General features: G+C 41.1%; 4 protein-coding genes across 6 annotated transcripts; 1 reads left to right on the forward strand and 3 right to left on the reverse strand.

The window, feature by feature from the left end:
- The first annotated feature begins 866 nt into the window (after window positions 1-866).
- On the forward strand, window positions 867-1,491 carry LOC115739962 (leucine-rich repeat extensin-like protein 1). Its single transcript, XM_030673281.2, has 2 exons — window positions 867-1,370; window positions 1,445-1,491. The coding sequence occupies exons 1-2, from the start codon at window positions 946-948 to the stop codon at window positions 1,452-1,454; spliced, it is 435 nt and encodes a 144-aa protein (XP_030529141.2). The 5' UTR covers window positions 867-945; the 3' UTR covers window positions 1,455-1,491.
- A 2,884-nt stretch (window positions 1,492-4,375) lies between these two features.
- On the reverse strand, window positions 4,376-6,739 carry LOC115739961 (40S ribosomal protein S15a-2-like). The gene is made up of 3 exons (XM_030673280.2): window positions 6,558-6,739; window positions 4,831-4,991; window positions 4,376-4,628 (listed from the first exon to the last, which is right to left on the reverse strand). Exons 1-3 carry the CDS (start codon window positions 6,649-6,651, stop codon window positions 4,530-4,532), a joined length of 354 nt encoding a protein of 117 aa, XP_030529140.2. The 5' UTR covers window positions 6,652-6,739; the 3' UTR covers window positions 4,376-4,529.
- A 6,406-nt stretch (window positions 6,740-13,145) lies between these two features.
- Window positions 13,146-18,242, reverse strand: LOC115740072 (protein WVD2-like 7). 3 transcript variants are annotated; one of them, XM_030673444.2, is made up of 10 exons: window positions 17,965-18,242; window positions 17,636-17,722; window positions 16,275-16,940; window positions 15,927-16,148; window positions 15,718-15,761; window positions 15,552-15,638; window positions 15,376-15,472; window positions 15,217-15,288; window positions 14,602-14,712; window positions 13,146-13,966 (listed from the first exon to the last, which is right to left on the reverse strand). In XM_030673444.2, the coding sequence occupies exons 2-10, from the start codon at window positions 17,675-17,677 to the stop codon at window positions 13,493-13,495; spliced, it is 1,815 nt and encodes a 604-aa protein (XP_030529304.1). In that variant the 5' UTR covers window positions 17,678-17,722; window positions 17,965-18,242; the 3' UTR covers window positions 13,146-13,492. The 3 variants fall into 3 exon arrangements, with proteins under 3 accessions (XP_030529304.1, XP_048135134.1, XP_030529306.1); XM_048279177.1 differs by having other exon boundaries at window positions 17,636-17,769; window positions 17,965-18,241; XM_030673446.2 differs by having other exon boundaries at window positions 17,636-17,791; window positions 17,965-18,241.
- Window positions 18,243-19,774: 1,532 nt separating this feature from the next.
- On the reverse strand, window positions 19,775-21,262 carry LOC115739960 (probable aquaporin NIP-type). The gene is made up of 5 exons (XM_030673279.2): window positions 21,090-21,262; window positions 20,783-21,004; window positions 20,249-20,446; window positions 20,064-20,125; window positions 19,775-19,988 (listed from the first exon to the last, which is right to left on the reverse strand). The coding sequence occupies exons 1-5, from the start codon at window positions 21,201-21,203 to the stop codon at window positions 19,775-19,777; spliced, it is 810 nt and encodes a 269-aa protein (XP_030529139.1). The 5' UTR covers window positions 21,204-21,262.

Consider the following 21,262-nt stretch of genomic DNA (forward strand, 5'->3'; position numbering starts at 1 on the left):
GCCAGAGGATATAGCCGCGATGGCCCTCGCACAAATTTGGCTTGGCGAGGCGAGGGAGGTGCATCGGGGCCCTTGCATGGATCCGATGAGGGCTGCGATCCTCACCCAGTGGCCTGTGAGGGCGTGTAGCCCGGCCCCGGTCGGCCATTACCGAGGTCCCCGCAACCACGTTAGCCATTCCGAAAGATTAACAATGGGAAAAAGAAAAGAGAATAAAAGAAAACAAGAAAAGAGAAATTCAATTTTTCTTTTTTAAGGAATCATTAAAAGGTTTAAGATTAAATTGACCGAATTAAAAAATTTAAGCTTGAATTGGCCATCATACAAAGATTTAGAGCTTTTTCGATAGTTACCCTCGACTATCGCATATTTGTCTTTCTAATGGGACTACAAATCGAGCTGCTATTGATTGTCGGACACGCGTTACATATCGGGAATCACGTAAACAAAGAAGGGTGAAATTTTGTGAATACCGACTTCGGGCACGAATCTATTTGGTCGCTAAATATACATTTTAGGGTGACCAAATCTCTCTCATTTGGTCACTAGATGTCCACTAGAAGTCGCTCCATAAGACGACCATATGACGAGTAAGAAAAAGGAGTTTGCTAGTATAACCATCTTTAAGATAATCATAGTTAGCTAATTAGTGGATAATCATCGAAGCAACCGGCGTGATTAAAGAAATTGATGATTACTTGCCTTCTAATTCTTGTATAAGTGAGTATACCTAAGATCGAATAACCAGCCAACATATGGACTCCATATGTCTATGCCGGACTGCACGAGGGACACGTGGACACTTGGCCGATCAACACATTGCTATAAATTTTAAAGAGACGTCCGAAAACAGTCTTTTTTTTATCAAATCTGATGCGCTCTTCTTCTCGCTTCTAATTTCTTCCTTGAGCTGATTTTCTTTGATCATCACCCCTCGCACGGCCGATGGAAAAAATTGGACGAGCTCTTTCAACCCTTGCCTTGGCTTTCGCGATCCTGAGCATCATTGAGACCACGAGTTCTCAAGAGTCATGCCCGTACCCACCATGCGCTAATGATCCACCGCCCGCGGCGGCGGCGGCGGTGACCACTCCGGCTCAAACGGGATCGTACCCGGCACCGGCACAGCCCGGCGCTACTACCTACCCTCCGCCGGCGGGGTACTTCCCTTACAGCCCGCCTCCGCCGAGCGGTGGTTTTTATGCCGCTCCTCCACCGCCTGATCCAATCTTGCCCTACTTCCCTTACTACTACCGGAAGCCTCCCCGGACGAGGACCGAGCCCTCATCGGCAGACGCGGGTCTCTGGAGATCGACGGTCGTGATTATTGGGGTGGTGGCTAGTTTGGGTCACTTGTGGTTTTGTTTAATGTAAGGCGGTGTAAATGATGATGTAAAAACTGTTGAGCTGTTTTTCATTTGCTTGGTATGTATAGCTTATGAAGGGTTAGCTAGACAAATAGACAACTGTTAGTTATGTGCAAAGGAAGCTAGCTCCCAGATGATCCATGGCCTCCCATGGCTCTGGTTAAAGTCGGTTTGATGATGCAGCAAAAAGAAAAGCTGGGGACCCTGGGGTTGAGCAAAGCCCTAAGGAAGCAGCCTTTTCACTAGGTGTACAAAAAAGGGCTCAAGTCATGCATGGTGCACCTGTGCAGTCGTATACCAACATCGACTTGTGTAGTTTGGAAAGATTTCTCCTTCCATGACTATCTTTTGCTGGAACCAAGAGCTAAAGCTGGCTATCTTCTTCATCTTTGACGAATAACATCCGACTATCTAATAAAAGATCGAAACTGAAGTCCTTTATCCACTGATTTAGACTCATATATTGCTCTAAGTCTTCAAGGCAGATCTATTGATTTAGCATGATGACAAAAGCTGCCACCAAACTCTCGCAGCTCCATTGGCATTACCATAACTGCAATCGGCTAGTAGCTATCAACATCTGAGGACAGATGCGTGCAGTTTTATGGTGTTACTAGCTCCAAGGTATGAAGGCAAAAGATAAGTACCATGACGCTTCAAGAACAAGGCATGGCACAACAATTCCAAGAAGAAGAAGAAGAATTCACGAAACTTGTTCGGCATGATAGTAAACACAAAGTTGAGAATACAATAAACGAAGGAATAGAATGGAATTAAACAGAAAATGGAAATGATTTTACTTAAAAAATCAAACAAGCATGTAAAATTACTTTCAGAGGAAAAAAAATGCTGATACTTTCCAATATATAAATTATCGTACTTTCGTTGAAGGAAAGAAAATCTAGAGTCCTTTGGAGGGGAGGGAATTGGCACTTCATTTGGCATGACCCTTTCTTGCTCTTAAGCCAAACAAAAGCAAGTTGATATGCTCCCAAATCTAACAAAACAGAGCAATTCAGAATGACCCACCACCCCGACAAAATCAGAGCGCTACAGCATCTCTTATTGGATCAAAGATTAGCAAGTAGAGCCTCTTCAGATTGAAGGGGGTCCATCGCCCAGCAACCCACCGGTAGTGATGGATGTAAGAAATTGTAAGAGCTACAAAGGAACCAGCAATAGATACATATTCTTAAGCACCCAAAGAAAAAAGGAAAAAGAACGCTGTACTATCTAGTCTCTATTCAAGGCCATGCGCCAATGCTGTTTCTCTAGACCTATAACAGATTTAAACAAATCACAGGCTCAAAATAACTGAGGATCACAACCCTAAAATTCTGTCAAGTCTCCACAACTTGGGGTGTGTAGGTGAAATGTGGAGCTTGCGGACCTTCCTATACAACCGGCATAGTTGAGTAGGTTTTAGGGTGCATTCTAGAGCTTGCAAAGTAGGTTCCAAATTTTAGAACCGTTCACTATAGGCAGATTCCAAAGTTTGAGTCATACCACCTGGCAATCGCACATCGGGTACACACAACAATGTTGAAAGGTTCAGGGTAACTTGCCGGTGCAAAGAATTTTTTACTCATTCACTGTTGCATGGACAACATTTGGGTGACATATCAAACGGTGGATGTGTAAGAAATTTTTTACAATAATGGTGTAGGTAATAATTATCCAATAACAACGTGTGTACTTTATTGTTAATGAATATATTTTTCTAAGTGAAAAATTTTCACATTTATATGTGTGAAAGCTCTAGTTGATCCCAATCCCTAATTCTATTAAAGAAACAAATCTCCAACTCCATATTGCCCTCCCTCTCTGCGAGTGCTTGGCTATGTCTATAAGGAGATATTCCAAATGCTCTCAATAAACTGAGACAAGCTTTCATGTAAACTCGTAGATTATGACGATGGATGAAAATTTATTTATTTCTGTCATTTACTCTCAATGTCTTTATTGTTTTAGGGTTACATAACTATGATACCTGATATGTATTTTATCATGTAATCTGTACGTTTTGTGTTAAATGTACAATGCGCTAATAACTACCTCGACAATTTTGTTTCCATCCAATAAAACTTTCTGAAAAAATACAAGGTATCCTGTAAACTATGTCCTAAGGTGATTCCAAGAGGCTATAAGGTAGTTTTCAGGTTCCGAAAACTTGGATCCCATAACAATTAGGTAGGCTGCAGGACTAAGGCAAATGCCCTATCCATCGCAAAACCTGCACACTCCATCCACAACCTAAGTTCAAAGATATTTACAAGCTGGAGTAGACAAGCAATTCCAGCAACTCTTCACTCAAAATAAAGAAAGGCATTGCTGGGTCAGAAAGAGATCTCACTCATATCATCTGCACACGTGCAGAAATCAGAGAGAGCAGCTACATTCTAATGCAGAGCCGATATTCTAAGGAAAAGTTAAAAAAGTGAAAATGACGATGTCATGTTTAATAGATAAACAAGACAGATCCAATAGATTTTCGTTGCATATATTTTGCGGTTTGCAATAAGCGAGCAAATGATTTTAGTATATAAGAATGCAAAGCAGAAATGACACTGAACGACCACATGCTGGACTTGTAAAGGCAAGTTATAATTAAGTTACGATGGTGATACCATCTCTAAATTCAACTAGAAAGTTAACCAGAACCTTCGAGTTCACTAATGTTGAGTTTGTTTCCAGAAGCATTGAACTTAACTACCCAGACAGATCAATTAATTCCATCTTTTAGACAGAACTTTTGAAGATGATTGTAATCTCTCCATTTGCTACCAATGTTCCCATGCATAACAAATTTTCTCTAGCTTCATGTTGTAAATAATTCAGCTAAGGTGCCACATAAAGCAATTACATGATTAATCATGACTTACTGTTTCACCCACGCACGCTTCCACAATAGACTGCATAAAAATCAATGTTTTTCTGAATCGAGAACCAAGCCCTGCTTACAAAACATGTCAAACCAATCAAATAATGGTAAGAAAGGGTCAAATGTCTTTAAGACAATGAGAAACCATGGTCATTCATCATATCTAAACAACAGCAATTTGAAGGTTGAATCGAGTTCATCAGTGTAGGGAGACAGATTGTACATCTTTGCCTTATTGCCCATCAGCATTATCCATCTTGTATTTGGAGAGAACATTATGGCTAATGAAAATACCCAATAACTTGGCCTCCCACGTTCCTTCTAGTGGCTTCTTCATGGTCCAGAAGGCCATCAGGTGTTGTGATAACAACATAACCCCACTGAGAGAGAGAGAGAGAGAGAGAGAGAGAGAGAGAGAGAGAGAGAGGAAACAATCAATTACGTAAGATTTCTTTCAGCTAAGAACAAGGGTGATAACTGAACCCTACCACATGAAATAGCTTCTACCATCCAAGACATTATCGTCAATAAACTTGCATGCATCAAGAATTAGACCAGACAAGAATTGAAATTTTCAAGCACCTGACGTGTTGGAAGGATTTTCAATCTATACTGCTCAATATCTCTAGCCTTGACATCTTGCCGGTAAGTGAGAGCTTTGCAATCTTTTATTCGTCCTTGCAGTTCAACAGTTATCCTCCCCACCCTGTGGGGATCATGAACTTGAAAACTCTTCCCATATCCTGAGGAAACAAAACCAAAACAGAAGACATTTATATACCAACCAGCCCTTCAAAAAAAAAAAAAAATCTCAAAACATAAAAGTTTTTTCTCAATAGATCTGGCCCCAAACAGATTCTCATAATTAGTAAGTCAGTTGAATTAAAGTGGTATGTGAGCCAGCAACAGAATCAGTTAACAAACATGATCACGCAAGCTTCACTTCAAAGAAAGTCCATCTCTTTTTTACTCAATCATAAACTCATAAATATCTCCAATTGGTCCACCTTCAATCCTACCACCATTTAGCCCGAAGAAAAACATTACAAGAACAACTGATTGATCTATGGTAGTCCTTTTACGCAAACATATAGAAATATCTGTTGCCACCCAACCTTAAAGCACTTCACTGACATACCTTTGTAGTAGTGAATCCTCTCTCTCTCTCCATAAATTTTATAAATTCCAATCAAAAGAACCCATTCATCATATAATGGAAAAAATAACCTAAATCCCCAAAACTCTATTAACCAAAAGAGTAAAGTTGAAGCCATGTTCACTAAAAAGCCTCACAAAATGTTGGATAAAGTTGAAGTAAGATCGCCAACATTTTCGAATGGAACATGGTTCTCAACATGGCCAATTCTTGCAAGCTCTAGTTAGTCCCTTAATTGGTCAGTTCTGGAAACATGTCTCGTCTCCAAATTAAAACTGCTATAACAGTCACTCAGACCAAGTTCAAAGTAGCAGCCGAGAGCCCATCATCTCTCAAAATTATATTTTTTGCAAAACCCTTATCCTGTCACTTCCTATGGATTGTCGAACCGCAAAGCCACAAGCATAAGAATGCCGAGTCGCTCTAAATTGAAGTGCAGAACTGTCTTCCGGTTGTCACCAGCTGCGGCTCAAACTATATATTCTATCAGCACAAGACAACACTAAGCAATATGCATCCTCCTCTTCAGTGGGCACGTACGAGTAAGCGACAATCTCAGGGAACATAAGAAAGAATGCAAAATCAATAAACTTTTGATTGAATTTTTAAACTAATGTAAACTCAGGGAGTAAGCGACAATCTCCAGAACCCAGTATGATATGGAAATAAGAAAGAATGTAAAATCAAGAAAAAGCCAACACAAGATGTAGGTAGAGCCTAGACTTACAGAACTGTAGCTATCTCTTCGTTTGGATAACTCATCAACCGTGAATTTCAGCCGTCCTTCATTAGCTCTCTCTCTCTCTCATCCTGCGGCCACCATGTAGGTACACACAGCATACACCAGCAAAACCTGCTAAAAGATTGATGATGCACTTTGAATTGAACGGCGACTTTCAAGATCAAAGTGAGGTACAGTCCCCACTTGATTGCTCTGACACAGAGCAAACTCTATAACACGCTCCGCTAACAACAGGAACTCCACTGAAATGTCCAATTTTGAGTGTATCAATCAACAAGACGCATCGAAGTAATAATGGATAATCGCACAGTGAGTGAACAGAAGAGAAAATCTTCAGTTGAAGAGAAATCCCAAAAGGAGAAAACGACAGCAAAGAAAAGGAGGAGAGGCGAGGGAGAGTAGAAATTCAACCTCGGTCCTTCATGATGCCGAGAAAAGAAGAGCCCACATTGGAAATGGGTCGCAGCTCCACCATCGCCTTCCCTCTCCTCTCCGCGTTCACCATAGTCCTCAAGACATCGTTCAGTATCTCTCTCTCTCTCTCTAGCAAAACCTCGCGAAAGAAATTGCAGTGCAGACTCGCGGGGAGCGGCTAGCGGCTTCCTGTCCTCGTATCCCTGGCAAGTTCTAGGTGTCTAAACTTACGCTTCGTTTTGATTTGCGAAAAATTGACTGATTTTAAAAAAATATTTAGATATAAATTATTATGGGAAAAATTCAAAAAAGGGCCTGAAGTCTTCTTGTTTTCTCAAATAAGGGCCTCAAATGATCTCTGTTTCAAATAAGGGCCTCAAGTATCTTCATTTTCTCAAATAAGGGCCTCAAGTATCTTCATTTTCTCAAATAAGGGCCTCAAGTAAATATTGTTTCAAATAAGGGCCTAAAGTGACCATAAAATTTCAAAAAAGGGTCTGATTTTAAGGGCATTTTCGTCTTTTTATTTATTTGATTTATTTTCTTTTTTTATTTTTTATCTGTTTTACACCTTTTTTTTTTCCTTCACACTCTCTCTCTCTCTCTCTCTCTCCTGATGCGACCAGGCCCTCCCTTTTCCCTAATGCTTCTTTCTTCTCCTTCGTCTTCATCTTCTCCTTCTCCTTCTTTCCCGATACGACTAGGCCCTCCCCTACTCTTTCTTTTCTTTCTTCTCCTTCGTCTTCATCTTCTCCTTCTCCTTCCTTCCGTTGCTCACGCCCACCCCTCCATCCGTAGATGCCGCCCAACCGTCCACCTCAACCCACCTACACACCGCGCCGCTGATCGTCGGGCCTAAGCCTCTCGCCGCCGCCGCCACCGTTTCGAGCCCCCGAACCCGCGGCCGAGAGACCCACGAACCCACGAGCTCGGTGAGGTCCGACCCCTATCTCCTTCTCTATTCACCGCCACCCACTCAATCACCGACTCCACCTCGCGCCACCGCCTATCTGTTCAATCGTCGGCCCGCCTTCCCCTCGCCACCGCATCCGAGCCCGAGAAGCTTAGATCTCGCACCGACCTGGTGCCTTGAGCCGTCGCGCCACCGTAGGACCCCCGCGGTTGAGGCTTAGACCGTCGTCGCCTAAGACTATATTATTAGGGCGGGCCTTCACCGTCGTCGCCGACCCCCCCATAAGCGATGCATCGGGCGGCCACACAAAGGGAGGGGCAACCCTCCCACCTGTGCGGCTTTTTTTTTTAAAAAAAAAATTATAAATAAAAAAAGGAAAAAAAAAGGAGGAAAATGAACAAAAAAAATTAAAATGTGAAATGACGAAAGTGCCCTTCGGGCCAGACCCTTTCTTGAAATATCGTTGCCACTTCAGGCCCTTAATTGAAACACACCATGTCACTTTGGACCCTTATTTGCAACAGAGTTCACTTGGGGCCCTAATTTGAAAAAACAAGAGGACTTCAGGCCCTTTTTTGAATTTTTCCCAATTATTATTGTTAAGTAATTTTTCTATTAATAATTTTTATAAATAATTGTTAATAAATGAAAAATATTTTTATTGTTCACAAAAATATAAATTATTATTGTTAATAAAAACACATTTCTTTTTTGCTAATTATTTTAAGCACTACAAACTATTACTTTTAGGATAATTTTTTTCAAAGTATTCATTTTCTGCAAAATAAATGAAGCCTTGGGAACCTAAGAAGTAAGAACTTCCTTTTTTTCATTTTTTTTTACTTTTTCAGATTTTTCTTCTCTTTCTTTTATTTCATCCCCTTTTTCTAACATACAACATCATCACCAGTCTTGTTTTATTGTCGACAATAGTTTATGTCTAACTATTTTTGTAAATGATGAGAGTACTTTCCAGTTAATCATTTTCATAAGTGATCATTATTTTGAAAAACATTTTCTAAATCTTGAGTCTTTTGTAGAATAAAGCACTCTCGGTGTATTTGTATCGAAATAATTCTTCCTTTTACGCAAGATAAGGTTACCTTAAAGGTACGTATTGATTATTGAATGTGTCGGAGAACCATCCTTAGGAATTTTGATTATTCCACACCTATTCTTGATGTAATAACTACTATGATAAGGGCTGATGCTCATGATGATATCTAAAAGACTCTGATTATAGCCATAATTACTATAAAGCTTAACTTGAACCAGTCAGCCTCCACAACTAGGGGTGTGTAGGAGAAACTGTGGAGGTTGCAAACCCTATACAACTAGCATAATTGAGTAGGTGCTAGGGTGCATACTAGAGCTTGCAAAGTAGGTTTCAAATTTCAAATATTCAGAACCGTTCAATATAGGTAAGTTCTAATGTACCCAGCGCCGTGCACGAGGTACACGTTACCATGTTGAAAGGTTTAGGATAACTTACCGGTGTAAAGAATTTTTTACTCATTCATTGTTGCATGGATGACAGGAGGGTGACATATCCAGCAGTGGATGTGTAAGAAAATTTTTACACTAATAATGGAGGTAATAATTATCGAGTAAATTCAAGTATAGTTTATTGTTAATGAATATATTTTCCTTTGTGAGATTTCCACCTTTATATGTATGGAAGCTCTAGTTGAACCCAATCCCCAATTCTATTAGAAGAAACAAATCTCTAACTCCACATTCCCCTCCCTCTCTGTGAGTGCTTGGTTATGTCTATAACGAGACATTTCAATTTATGCTCTCAATAAATTGAGACAACCTTTCATGTAAACTCGTAGATTACAACGATAGATGACTATTGATTTATTTCTTTATCCTTTACTCTTGATGTCATATCGTTTGAGGGCTACGTGACTATGATACCCGAATATGTATTTTATTCATATAATTCGCAAGTTTTGTGTTAAATATACAATGCGTTAATAACTACCACGACGATTTTGTTTCCATCCAATACAATTCTTAAAAAAATATAAGGTAACCTGGAACTTATGGAAGTGACAGGTCCCCAGCTACTAACACATTGTACATTTAACACAATGCATTGAGATGTAATATGAACAAGTTAAATACGAAGAATCCACTAACATTAGCATATCATCACGAGATGTTTAGTAGCTAATTTGCTTAATAACTTCATGGGAAATGAGATCGCAAGTCACTTTCGTACAACCTATTTGGAAACAACATCAATCGGCCGGTGATAATCTACTCATGTTGATTTTGAGTAACAGATGCGATAATATAAAGTCATTGACAATACTGGTGTAATGTTCGTCCGAGGGTGATCATTAGAGACGAAAAAAAATGTACTCGTTGGAAATTGAAACATCGCAGTAAAAGAATCGAGAATCATTAAGGAACCGGAAACAGTTTTTGTCAGAACTATTAGAGTGATTGACGATTTGACAATAGCAGCAAAACCTATTTTGGGAAACATTGTTGATGTTCATGAAAAAAAGGTTGTATGAGCAGATTGGTTTTAGAACAGCAGCTCCCAATAACTCATAATAGCTCTTTGTTTCATGAGACTATTGGGGCTAACAATGCAACCTAGAGGGGGTGAATAGGTTGTTTCAAAACTTTTTTAGATTATGCGGAAGACAATAAGTGATATGGAAAAGAACGGATGAGCAAATGTTTGATAAAACGACATCCGGGAGTGTACACAAAGGAATAAAGATTGAATGAAAGATCAGCACACCGGATATATAATGGTTCGGCTTATATACTAAGCCTACGTTCACTTCACACAACTAACAATCACAACACGGGCTGAAATACACTAGTAAGCTGCCTCACAAGTTACAAATAGTAAGTGAGCTGATATTTCACACGATGAATCACACTATCTTGATACAACCTAACTACCCGAAGATATACACTTGATTTTGCATGAATACAATGCAACAACAAATCACAAGATCTCTTAATAGCTTTATGCTTTTCAACGAGAACAGTTGCTAGGCCAATTCTTTTGGCTTTCATGGTCTTCTCCTTTTATAGACTTTCTTCAACATTACCGTTGGAGTCCCTTGGCAAAAGAAAAGAGCCGCTGGGGAGAGAGATTGGACGTCCGGCTTTGAAATGGAGCCGCCCTTACAGCTGCTTTTTCGAGATTGTTCGGAATTTTCAAAAATAGGTGTTGAGCTATTGTTCCACACTGGCAGCTTTCTACTAGACTTTGACAGAGCAGAAAACAATTCCCAAGAAAATAGAAAATATACCCATTGGGCTTTCCCATCAAACGATGGTTACTTCAACCAATCTTTCCCAAACATCATCTCGTATGGACTTTAAACATCATTGCTGCTATGATCTTTCAAGCTCCGATATCAAACAATCGGTGACCGGATCTTTTATGGTCCTCGGCCAATGTTTTCATAAAAACGTTTCGGACTACACGCGATCTTTACCCGATAGTCATCACATGTTCCTTAGCTATAAATATCAAATATTTGCATACCAAAGGTAAAGCAAATACCAAATGATAGTTTTGAAATCGTCAAAATATTTTATGAGATGCTTCTCCAACAATTTTTCACTTTTTGATGATGACAAAACTTTCCGGCAAATGTGAAGTGAGGCAGAGTTTATAGAGTGCGATAATGTAAAGATAGCGGATTTTTCAATGATAAGGCATAATCGCAGATATGATATTTCTTCGAAAAGATTTAGAAAATTAATATGGAGAAAATCTAACTAAGATGATCTTTTGATCTTGAAAATGTTTTGATTAAGATCTCTAGTCACAGTTCAACACATTTTTTAGAAAAATATCTGCAGTCATGCTCCCCTGTTTCTATGTTTCCCTTAGAATTATGCTCATGTTAGCACTTAGCACATCTTTGCCGGATCTTGTAAAAATTCTTCCCCTTTTTGTCATCAACAAAAAGTATATGAATAAGAGTAAGATATGGATAACATCAACTTCATTCATTCATTCGTAGCAAAAGGAGGTACATTGAAAAGCATGGCAAAAGCAAAAACAAGCAATTATGTGCGCAAACAGGTAGTGCGATCATTTGGGAGTGGTGCGGTTGCGTTTCTATGTGGGAAGAAATTGGGTAGGCTCAGGAACAGATTGGAGGTGGTTATAGCAATCTAGATTGATGATGGTCCATTCGAGCTTGACCGGATACTTTGACATGTTAGCCATGGATAGCTTCAAATCCCAAACATCCGATCGGATGTTAAACGTAACATCCGAGGAAGGAAAAGCAGAGGGTCCCTTTGAGGATGAAGCTTTCTCAGTTGAGGGGGATGCGAAGATTTTTGGGAATGCAAATATTGTTTGATAAAATATATTTTAAAACACATTGCAAAGCAATTTTGATTTAAATGTTGTTTGGTAAAAACTACATTTGTAAAAAGACTTTTGGTACTTAAAAAAAAAAAACTTCTCAAACTATTTGCCAATTGAGCTCGGTCAGCCAAATCGGCCGGCGGCCAGCGACCAGATCTAGTCGTCGGTGTTGTCGTTTGAGGTGGGAACATTTCTGGAATTATGGAAGTTGAATGAACATCAAGTTGGAAAGGAAAAAAAAAGTTGCATTTGCATTCCCAAAATACTAAAGTACAAAGCATCTCCAAACTTGTTTTGAGCTAACAGACTTTAGAGGCATTTGAAATGCAATTGCATTTTTTCAAAAAAATTAAAAAAATTAATCAAACACCATTTGCATTTGCTTTTGCTCAATAGACTTTAGAGTCTCAAGGAGTTTTAGTGAACCATAACCAAATGCAACCTTATTTTAGGGACGAAATATACATGACAGGCCTTCAATTACCCCAACGAAAAGATAGATGGCCTTTCTAGCTAATGCTTTTTTTTTTTTAGATATTTAACAAATTACCGATCCGAAATTAACCCAAAAATCGAAATATGTAAATGTCGAGATAAATCCCAAAGGAAAGGGCAAAAAAAGAAAAACGGAGCCGTTAGTCGGGGGGCCCACCTCGTGGCCTCTCCTCCTCTCCGAGACATGTTCTTATCTGGCATCGGTCTGACGGTCGGACCCAAAAAAAATAAAGAAAAATGGTCGGCAATTATTGCAATTTCGGACCTTTTCCTCCATCCTCCCCAATTTCTTCTATTTGTCATATGGTCCTCTTCCTCAAATCTGATTTGATTCTCGACTCTCTCTCTCTCTCTCTCTCTCTCTCTAAGTCACACATCCTTTTTTTTCCCCAAAAAACAAATCAATTGTTAAAGAACGAATCACTGCATATATCGGATTTATCATTTTCACTCCGGTGTACGTAAGTTGATTCTTACACGTATGAATATATATGTCGGAACCCACCACGGGCATGGCGCGTTTGGTGAGCTTTGAGCTCTTTGGCCTTAAGGCGCAAGCTGGTCAAAGGTTCAAAATCCTCCCAACGCGTTTCTCGGACTTAAGTGGGGGGCCCTTGCTGGTGGGCTGCGGGGCTAGCCTCCCTCCAGGTATAGTCGCCGTCGGAAAGGGTCTTCGCCGCCCTTCGGGTGGTGGTGAGTTGACCCGATTACGACCGGCGGATCCTGGATTACCAAATATATATATATGTCGGACAATAAAAGAGTAGAAATATATCATAAGCAAGAGGAGCAATATAGACAAGACACTATATAGAGATATGTCCCTCGGCTTATTCGTGATTAAATTACGATTGTCCTTCCATATACAGGTATCCCATCCGATAATCTATGTCGGCAGGACAGAACATATTTCGCCGCCTTTCGGTTGGATTTATGGTACATGAACGTGCATAAAAGACATTCTCGGGCCTTGATAGAGAATGAATGTACTGTGAATCGCGACCAAGACTTGCCTCTTTGGCCATGTTAGATTCTACGAGAGCTGACTTTACCTTATTTTTCTAGACTTCCTCAGGCGACTTCAATTGAAGTTATGTGGACGCCAATAATTAAAAATGAAACGATGACAAATTTAGGGAAGATTGCACGGAAGAAATGCTCTCAGGATGTAACACTGACCGCGACACGGCCCGTCCTGCTCATGCAGACACTTCTAGTATCCTTTCTCATCGTTTGATGGTCGTCTCTTTTAACTCCAGCTTTCTGCTTCCCCTCAACTCGCTGGCCTTTCACTGTCTTAGCAGTTGCTGATGCTTTTGATTTCTGCTTGTTGGTATTCCCGTTGTCATCTTCTCTACCCTTTCTTGAAGCAGCTTCGTTTGCGGTTGCAACTCCTGCAGATTCAGCTTTGCTTGATGATGGTATTGAAGAGACCACATTAAAGCCCCGGGTCTTGCCGATCGATTTCTGATCCAGCGAGGCTTCAGGTGGATTGGTTGTGTTTAGAGATACACTCGCAGCAGCAAGTTGGCAATTTCCAGCCTTGGAATGAATTCGGGGCCTTGAAGCAGCTTGCTTTTGAGGACTGGGATATCTCACTGATGAAATGCTTGACCTGACTTTGCTAGATGAAGCCTGAGGCATGGAAAAGCTGCCTTGAATCAGGATTGCTGGTTTATTAACCAAGTAAAATACAACAGAAGTATAGTAAAAGATTAGAGGAAATATCACCTAAGAAAGGGCAAAGGCAAGGTGAAATTTCGAGATTCATGGTAGGAGCAGAACACATGCGACTTTATACTTTGTTCTTCAAATTGTGTTATAAAATGCTTCAAAATCAACTGGCTTGTCTGATATAGGAGAACAAATTCTCCAATTACCTTCATGTTAAGATACTCAAATAGAACTGGTCTTGGCTGTTCACACATGCTGAAGTGGAGCATATTGTGAAGAAGGTTAAATCAGATTGATTACGTTTTGGAGATTTGAAACCCACTAAGATTCACAAGAAGACGCATCAATAATTTCACTTAGTGGAACTGGCTTTTATCAACCATCATAAGAAGAAGCAGACATGGAAAAGCTTTTCCCTGGTCCAGGTTGCAGAGTATCACGTGGGAGTGCAGGTAAAGGCTTCAGGAGATAGAGAGCCAATAAAATTCACTGGAAAACACATTTCACTATAACCAAATTATTTCCCTAAGTGGAACTCACTATTATTAACCTTCATAAAAACAGGGAAACATGGAAAAGATTTTATGCTAATGTACCTTGTTGCCATCAGGCCCAGATGGCAGAGTTGTGCGATAGAAAGTAGGCATAGGCATCGCTTTAAAATTAAGGCGCTTCCGGAATTGCTTGATTTCAGCTTCCGTCTCTTCCTGCAATAATGAGAATGACATTGTCTAGAGCTACAGCCACAAAGGCAAAACTATAGTGCGATAAATCATGCTACTTTTTCCATTATATAAATAGGGTTTCCAGGCTCCTTAAGCAAAGAGAGATCACATAATGTTCAATCAACTAAAGCATCATTTATAGAAAAGAAAGATGCAATAATTGGTTATCAGGACAAGAAATGGTGATTTACGAAATAAAAGTGTAAAGATTATTTCTCTTCTGAATACATCAATCATTTGGTATCCGCTTTGCCTTGCCTGAATGTGGTAATGAAGATAAATGATACATATTTGAATAAGACTTGTCTCCTGAATTGATATGGTAACTGATCTGACAAATTGTAACCAATTTACACAAATGGACCATAGTCAACATCCAATAAGAGTCTGCCACATCACTTTGTAATCCATACTTGATGTACCTACTGCTATTCTTTGAACAAGTCGGCATACCTACATAGCAAAAAAAAGAATAATTCAGCATACCTGTGCTTTTGCTTGAATCTCATTTATCTCAGCCTCCTTAGCATGCATCTTTTCCTCCAGCCTCATATAAAACTAAAACAAGCAAATTGCAAAACTAAATTATCAAGCAGATATACCGTGAATAACCATTTTACCGTATTCTCATTTCTAAAAACTTACCTCTTTCCTCCTTTGTGCACGCTGGTCACTCAGAAAATAAAAACCTTTAGAGGTGGCCTTTGTTTCTGGCTTCTGTGACTGCCTGATCTGCTTTAGCCTGTATTTCAGGTCAAGGAAACAGGTCATAAGATTTGAAGACTGATCTCCTCGAGGAGTTCTGAATTTTCTTTTCAGACCTGCTTCTAGTAGAATCTACTCTTGATTCAAGCTTCATCAATGACATAGATTGAGGTTCAGAAATCTTTTTTCCTCCCTCTCTTTTGCTGTTAGAAATGACAATACAAGACCTCTATAGAATGGAAATGACATATTCAGGTTTCATGTAAAAGAGGCAAGAAGTACCTATTGTCTTCACGCACAGGTTTCACCACTGGCTTTTCCCTTTGCTGAGCATAATTGACCATGCATTAACAGTTACAAGAAAATATTCAGCAAAGAAGAAAGTCAAAGCATTGGACTTTGATATGATTGTTAATGTAATCATGGAAGTCAAACTTCTCAATTCAATGCATTGAGTTTGGCATTGTCATTCATCATAAACCAACCGTTACCTCTGAGTTCGAAGTTTTATGTACTAAACGGGAAGCTTGAACTGCAGACATGGTTAAATCTTTCTGTCTATTTGTTTTTAATGGAGATCCTCTTATCCTACCACCCAGAGTATTGTTCAAATCATTGGATGATTCAGCAGAAATGTTTCTCTTGTCATCAGCCGCTGAGAACTGAGACTTCGCTGTGGCCTCAGTGAGCTTAGTATCTGATGCTGATGCCAACTGAAATGAGGATATAAGGACGAATAAGCAACACGAAAGGGAACCAGTTCTTAGCTTGGTTATTTTAACACATTCAAATACATTATGCATGACGTAAGAAGTCAATTACATGAAAGCATCCCATACCTTTGGAGAAAGATGAGATGTTTCAGAACAATTCTTTTCAACCATTTGATTAGTCTCGCACTTCATATCTGAGTGGATGGCCTCAGAACAATTCTCTGCTTCTCTCTGATCATAGTCAGAACTCGGTGTTGCGTCTATCTGTGTCTGTGTCTCAGCGCAACCTATTGGCAAGTCATCATGCCCTTCCTCTAAATAAATTGGCATCCGTGCATTATACCCTATAGGAATAAAATCCATGGAAAGATCATCAAACACCTCTTTTTCATGGGATGGGAATGACGAAACACCTGGATCTTCTCTTTTACCAACTCTTACTTCGTACTCTCCACTACACCCTGATCTTGCTGGACTCTCGTCATAGTGACCAAAATAATTATCTTCAATTGCAAGCTCAAATCCTTCCCTGCTCGTATCATCTGATGTATCATATTCATCACGCCGATGGTCCCTTCCAGTCTGCCACTCCGATGAACTTTGATGCAGGAGTGGTTTCTTCTTGAAATGAGCTTCAAGTAAAGCTTTCTTCTCGTTCACTGAACCTGGTTTCGAGAATTTCTCAACCTCTTCGAGATACCTATTGTGCAAGAAAGAAGACCTCCTTTCCCACGCTAAAGGTTCTTTTTCAAACCTTCCAAACGAAATAGAGCCAGAGTGAATTGAATCAGCCTGCCAATTGGAATGAACGCGCATTAGAAAGGACAAAAGGATGACCCATTATCTGCAAGGATGGGAGAAAGAGCCAAAGCTACTACACATTGCCTCAAACAGAAATCCTCCTGGTAACTTTCTGCGTTGACAAAACTCCAGATAACTTCTTGGATATCATAAATACTCAAATTCTCAGAGATAGCCCTCTGTTCATACTCGCTTCCAGATATGAGAACGAAATGCCAACAATTACACGGATATGCTATGGGTAAAATCCCAAGCCAGCGATCATTTTCACGTCAAAAGTGGAAAAACTACAGAAGAATTCCGAGCTATTTATTCACATTGCTCTAACTTCGCAAAATTGCACTTCTACTCAGTTTCTGAATCTGGTTATTCGGGTAGATAGCACAAACTAAATGGGCAACTATGGATCTGCATAATGCTTTGATCCCGTGATCCTAATGGAATAAGAATCGATCCTCAAACAATATCATCTAGAAATCATAGCGGACTTGCGCCAATAACTGCACCCTTCCTCTTATCGATCCTCACGCCGAAATCACACCCATAGTAACCCACACACACAGCAGAGTACGAGTTACTAGACTAAGTGCGAGGAAGCGGAGACTCACATCTAGATCAGGTCACTCGGCGTCAAAATTCGCAGTCGGATCCTCAAAATTTCCACACAGACAAGTGGCGATGCTAACCTGAAAACTAACGCTGAACGTCTCTTCGAATTCTCCAGCCATGGAATCCCCCACCGAAACAACCAGAGAGTGCCGGTAGCTACTCGCCTGCGCGGACGACCATCACAATCCGATCAGCATTTTCCACCACATCACTCCCCAACACCGATTCGCAGGCATAAAAAAAAGAACAGGGAAAAAAAAAAAAAAGCCGAGACGAGCAGATTCGCCGACGAATACGGAGAGCAACACGAGAAACAAAAAAGGAAGAAAGAAGGCATTATGTAGGAAGCAGGAGCTGGAGGAGGCGTGCGGTGGAGGAGAAGTCCGGCGGAAGAAACGAATGATACCTCGATCGCGCATTGAGGAGAGAGGGCGGATAAAGTCGCGAAGCAAGCGAAGGATCGCGAAACCGCGCGTCGCCCCTCCCCGGAGCCTTCAACCCGAAGAAGAAGAAGAAGACGGGAACAAAGCGAGAGTTGCAGAGGATACGGAAGCGATCGCACTTCGAACTGTAGAGCCAGAAGAAGACGAAGAAGAAGAAGAAGAAGGAGGAGGAGGAGGAGAGTTGTCAATGTCAGTTGCCATTATGGGACTGGTGATGGTGTTACTTGATTCAGTGCACCCTGGGAATTTTTTTTTTTTTTCGGGGGGGTCGTAGTTAAATCTGAATGTAATGGAGTGCTCGAGGAAGTTGAGATGGATCACGTGCCGCTTTTTGTCTTTTTGTCATCGTCTGATCTCCGACGCGCCCCGCCCCGCCGCTCCGTCACGTGGGATTCCTAACGTGCTTTTGTGTTAGATCCGACCCATTGAATTGAATCACGATTTGACCAAAAAACACGCAAAAAAAAAAAAAACAATGGAATCACAGGAGTCAGGAAAATAAAAGTACATTGGACGGTTATATATGGTACAGCGTATGTCTTGACTCGTATGTCGAATGACCAATCCATTTCTATCGAGCCGCTCTCATGGATTCTATCGTGCCGTGATCCTATCGAGGTACTCATTTCATTTCGAATGAGTTACATCGAAGCGCGCGATACTTATGAGGCAAGAGCATTGAGCTTTATCGACAAGTTCATGTTGAAGATGTCGATTGCATAAGAGAGTCGTCGTTTCAATGATTAAGTTACCGATTTTGTGTTTGTTGATTGGCTACTCATATATTAGTATACCGGGTTTACTACGATCGCAAGACTCCCTATTCGGCTACCAAGAACGGTGAACAAAAGCTAAGTCCTAGTTTTATAAGTATTAAAGAAGTCGTAGGTTTCAAGAGTCAAAACTTTAATTTCCAAGTGTTCTAATGCGTTTTCGACTTCCTAAGTTTTTATTGTGATTTCTAATTCATATGTCATTAACATTGTGTAATTCTCATGTCTTAATGCTTTGTCGATTTCCTATGTAGTAGTTCCTCTATATTGAGAGGCAAATCCTCAAAAGTAAGATAACGGCTTCTATCTCGAAAGTGATTTGTCTCTTGTTCATCATCCTCGACATTTTTATCCTTGGAATTTGGATTTCTTCCTTGGAGGTGAGCCAAAGAAGTATTGTATTATCACCTGGTGATATTCTGCAGGACCTAGTGGTGTGGGCTTCTCCCATTCGAAATCTCCTCGGCTAGTGATATTTTGCGTCACAAATTCCGATCGCGATCCTTGATCTGCGATATTATGTATGCCTTGGGTCTGATCATGTCATGTCCCGCATACGCATTTGCCCATCAACATCCATACACGCACCCTTTGCCCTACCCATACTTCCGTCGGGCAACTGCTCGGAATACCTCTCTCCTGTCCCGCGCACGCATCAACTCGCATGCCTGTACATGTTAAGCTAATTTCAGGCCAATTTGTTCCGATTGAAAGGTTGTAAATTAGATACGTAGTTTGCCAAGGACCGAAAGTTTTAGGCCGATTTGTTTCGAGGCGATTCGTAGCGGGTCGATCCGGTTCGGTACATCACACATGCAAAGGAGCCAAGCTGGGAACATTTCGCACAACCAAATTAAGGGTGAGAAGTAATCTAAATTTTTCCTTGTGTATGCTTTTATTCTATATATGGATCGGTGACGATCAATCAAGTGAAAAAAAAAAGGAAAAAGAAAAAAAAAAGAGAGTAAAAAATCCTATTTTAAAAAAGAAAATTACATATTTACACTTCTTCTGAAGGGCGCTTGAGAAAAGACACGCTGTTGGTCAACTCCGCCAGAGGCTTATCCGTTGCCCTAATCAGATTATATGCAAAGCCGCCCAAGATGGTGCCGACGAACGGCCCAACTATGTATAGCCAAAGCCCCTTGTAGATGTGCATCGTGACGGCCGGCCCAATGCTCCTCGCCGGGTTCATGGATGCCCCGGAAACCGGCCTGCATATTTTCAATAATTTAAGAAATTTAGTTTCCATTACTCGTCTTTGGTATCATTTATTAGCACAGGCTTACCCGGCGACGAATACGTTCAGCATGATCGTCATCCCGACTGCGATTCCTGCCAGCTCGCCGACCTGCAGAAGGAACGGCCGAACGCACCGAGATCACACGCCCGTTCATAATTCGTACAAAAAAGAATAAAAAAAAGGCGGTAAGAGGAGGAGAAAAAACGATGCTCTCGGATCAGAATGACTCGCCGATCTGTTGTCCGTCGCGACTCCGGATATGACGAACATCAGCAGGAAGGATATGATGATCTCGATCACCAGCGACCGGACGTTGGGACCCGTCGGCACGGTGCCGAAGAACGATTTGGAGTCCACGTCCAGGAGCAGGCACAGCGTGCCGCTCGCGAGAATCGATCCCAGCAGTTGCGCTACGATGTACATAGGAACCTGCCAGGAGCTGAAACTTTACTATATACGAATATAACTAGTTTCCCACAAGCAAAGAACACTTGAACGTGCAACGTGAACAAAAAAAAAATCATCACTAGAATTGAATTAGTCATATGACTATCGTCAATTTGCTCTATAAATCACACTGTATATCCGCATTAGACTCGATCTTGATCCTGAAACCCTAGCCGAAGTGGGTCGACGTGAACACGTTAAGGCTTGGGTCGAAAGCACGTCCTAGTCGGAGCGGGCCGACCAGCCGCCTTTAATATGCATCCCCGAGGATGGAAACGATTGGCAAGAATCTGCAGAAAAGGATCATCAGGAACTCGCCTGCTTGTAAGGGAAATGTCTGAAGATGGCGAAGGTGACGGTGACCGCCGGGTTGAAATGGGCACCCGAGATATGGCCCACCGAGTAAACCATGACCATCACGATCAGCCCCCAAACCACGCAGATCCCTGGGAACGTGACCGACCCGTATATCTTGTTCACCGCCACCGACCCGCACCCGGCGAATATCACGAAGTACGTCCCGATCACCTCGGCGATCACCTGCAGAAAAAGGAAGATGAGAAGCCTACGGAAACGAAAGGAGGTGCGGAAAAACAGAGAAAGAAGTGGAGGGAATTTTTTTTACCTTCTGGGTGAGGGAGACAACCTCGGTGGAGGCGCAGCAGCCGCCCATGTCGACGTGATCGTCTGGCGAGTTTTCGCTATGTTCGCGAATATCTGCGCCCGAACCTTTGGACATCGTGGATGGTCGCTACAGATTCAGATGTTCGTGGACGAGTTGATTCTCGTGGGGGGGAA

Source organism: Rhodamnia argentea, chromosome 5 (genome assembly GCF_020921035.1).
Source record: "Rhodamnia argentea isolate NSW1041297 chromosome 5, ASM2092103v1, whole genome shotgun sequence".
NCBI classification, from domain to species: Eukaryota; Viridiplantae; Streptophyta; class Magnoliopsida; order Myrtales; family Myrtaceae; genus Rhodamnia; species Rhodamnia argentea.